Source organism: Lampetra fluviatilis, chromosome 69, assembly GCF_964198595.1.
Source record: "Lampetra fluviatilis chromosome 69, kcLamFluv1.1, whole genome shotgun sequence".
Lineage (NCBI taxonomy): Eukaryota > Metazoa > Chordata > Hyperoartia > Petromyzontiformes > Petromyzontidae > Lampetra > Lampetra fluviatilis.
In genome coordinates, this window is record NC_136343.1 from 5,295,424 (window position 1) to 5,296,782 (window position 1,359).

A 1,359-nucleotide genomic window follows, 5' to 3' on the forward strand; every position below is an offset into this window, starting at 1 on the left:
TCTCTACACACACACACATCCCTACACACGCCCACCAACCAACCCACCAACCCACCGACCCACACACAAACACCTACACACACACACATCCCTACACACACCTCCACACACACACACATCTCTACACACACACACACATCCCTACACACCCACACACACACACCTCCACACACACACACATCTCTACACACACACACATCCCTACACACGCCCACCAACCAACCCACCAACCCACCGACCCACACACAAACACCTACACACACACACATCCCTACACACACCTCCACACACACACACATCTCTACACACACACACATCCCTACACACCCACACACACACACCTCCACACACACACACATCTCTACACACACACATCCCTACACACGCCCACCAACCAACCCACCAACCCACCCACACACACAAAAACAGTGAGCCACGGAGCGAGAGAAGCTTTCACTTAGCCGCTTTCACTTAGCCGCTCACAGCGGAACCAACTCAAATTAAAACCATAACATCCTCGTCGCATCTCTAACACGACACACACACACGCGCACAGACGCATCATTAGCATCTCCTTTAATTAATTGACGACGTCCATCACTTTAAAACCACACACACACAGACGCACAAGGAACCGTGAATCGAGAATGGCTTACTCGCGACTTGCTGGGATGTGCAGAGCCAGACTTCAGCTCAGGATGAGTCTCAGCTGGTCTCGTGGATTCGCCTCTGTGAGGTGAGTTTGCCGATCCAGCGGTGTATAGAGCCACGGCTGGGAGTCACTCGGAGACTCACTCAGAGAGTCACTCACTCAGAGAGTCACTCACTCAGAGACTCACTCACTCACTCAGAGACTCACTCACTCAGAGAGTCACTCACTCAAAGAGTCACTCACTCAGAGACTCACTCACTCAGAGACTCACTCACTCACTCAGACTCACTCACTCACTCAGAGACTCACTCACTCAGAGACTCACTCACTCAGAGAGTCACTCACTCAGAGACTCACTCACTCAGAGACTCACTCACTCAGAGACTCACTCAGAGACTCACTCACTCAGAGACTCACTCACTCACTCAGAGACTCACTCACTCAGAGACTCACTCACTCAGAGACTCACTCACTCAGAGACTCACTCACTCACTCAGAGACTCACTCACTCAGAGACTCACTCACTCAGAGACTCACTCACTCAGAGACTCACTCACTCACTCAGAGACTCACTCACTCAGAGAGTCACTCACTCAGAGAGTCACTCACTCAGAGACTCACTCACTCAGAGACTCACTCACTCACTCAGAGAGTCACTCACTCAGAGAGTCACTCACTCAGAGACTCACTCACTCAGAGACTCACTC

General features: G+C 51.4%; 1 protein-coding gene across 1 annotated transcript in view; it reads left to right on the top strand.

The window, feature by feature from the left end:
* The first annotated feature begins 264 nt into the window (after positions 1-264).
* LOC144952685 (medium-chain acyl-CoA ligase ACSF2, mitochondrial-like) overlaps positions 265-1,359 on the top strand; it is a 63,865-nt gene continuing 62,770 nt past the window's right edge. The window contains exon 1 of the mRNA XM_078883162.1: positions 265-736. Within this exon, the coding sequence (XP_078739288.1) occupies positions 648-736 (89 nt within the window). The 5' untranslated portion in view covers positions 265-647. The remainder of the gene's footprint in view (positions 737-1,359) is intronic.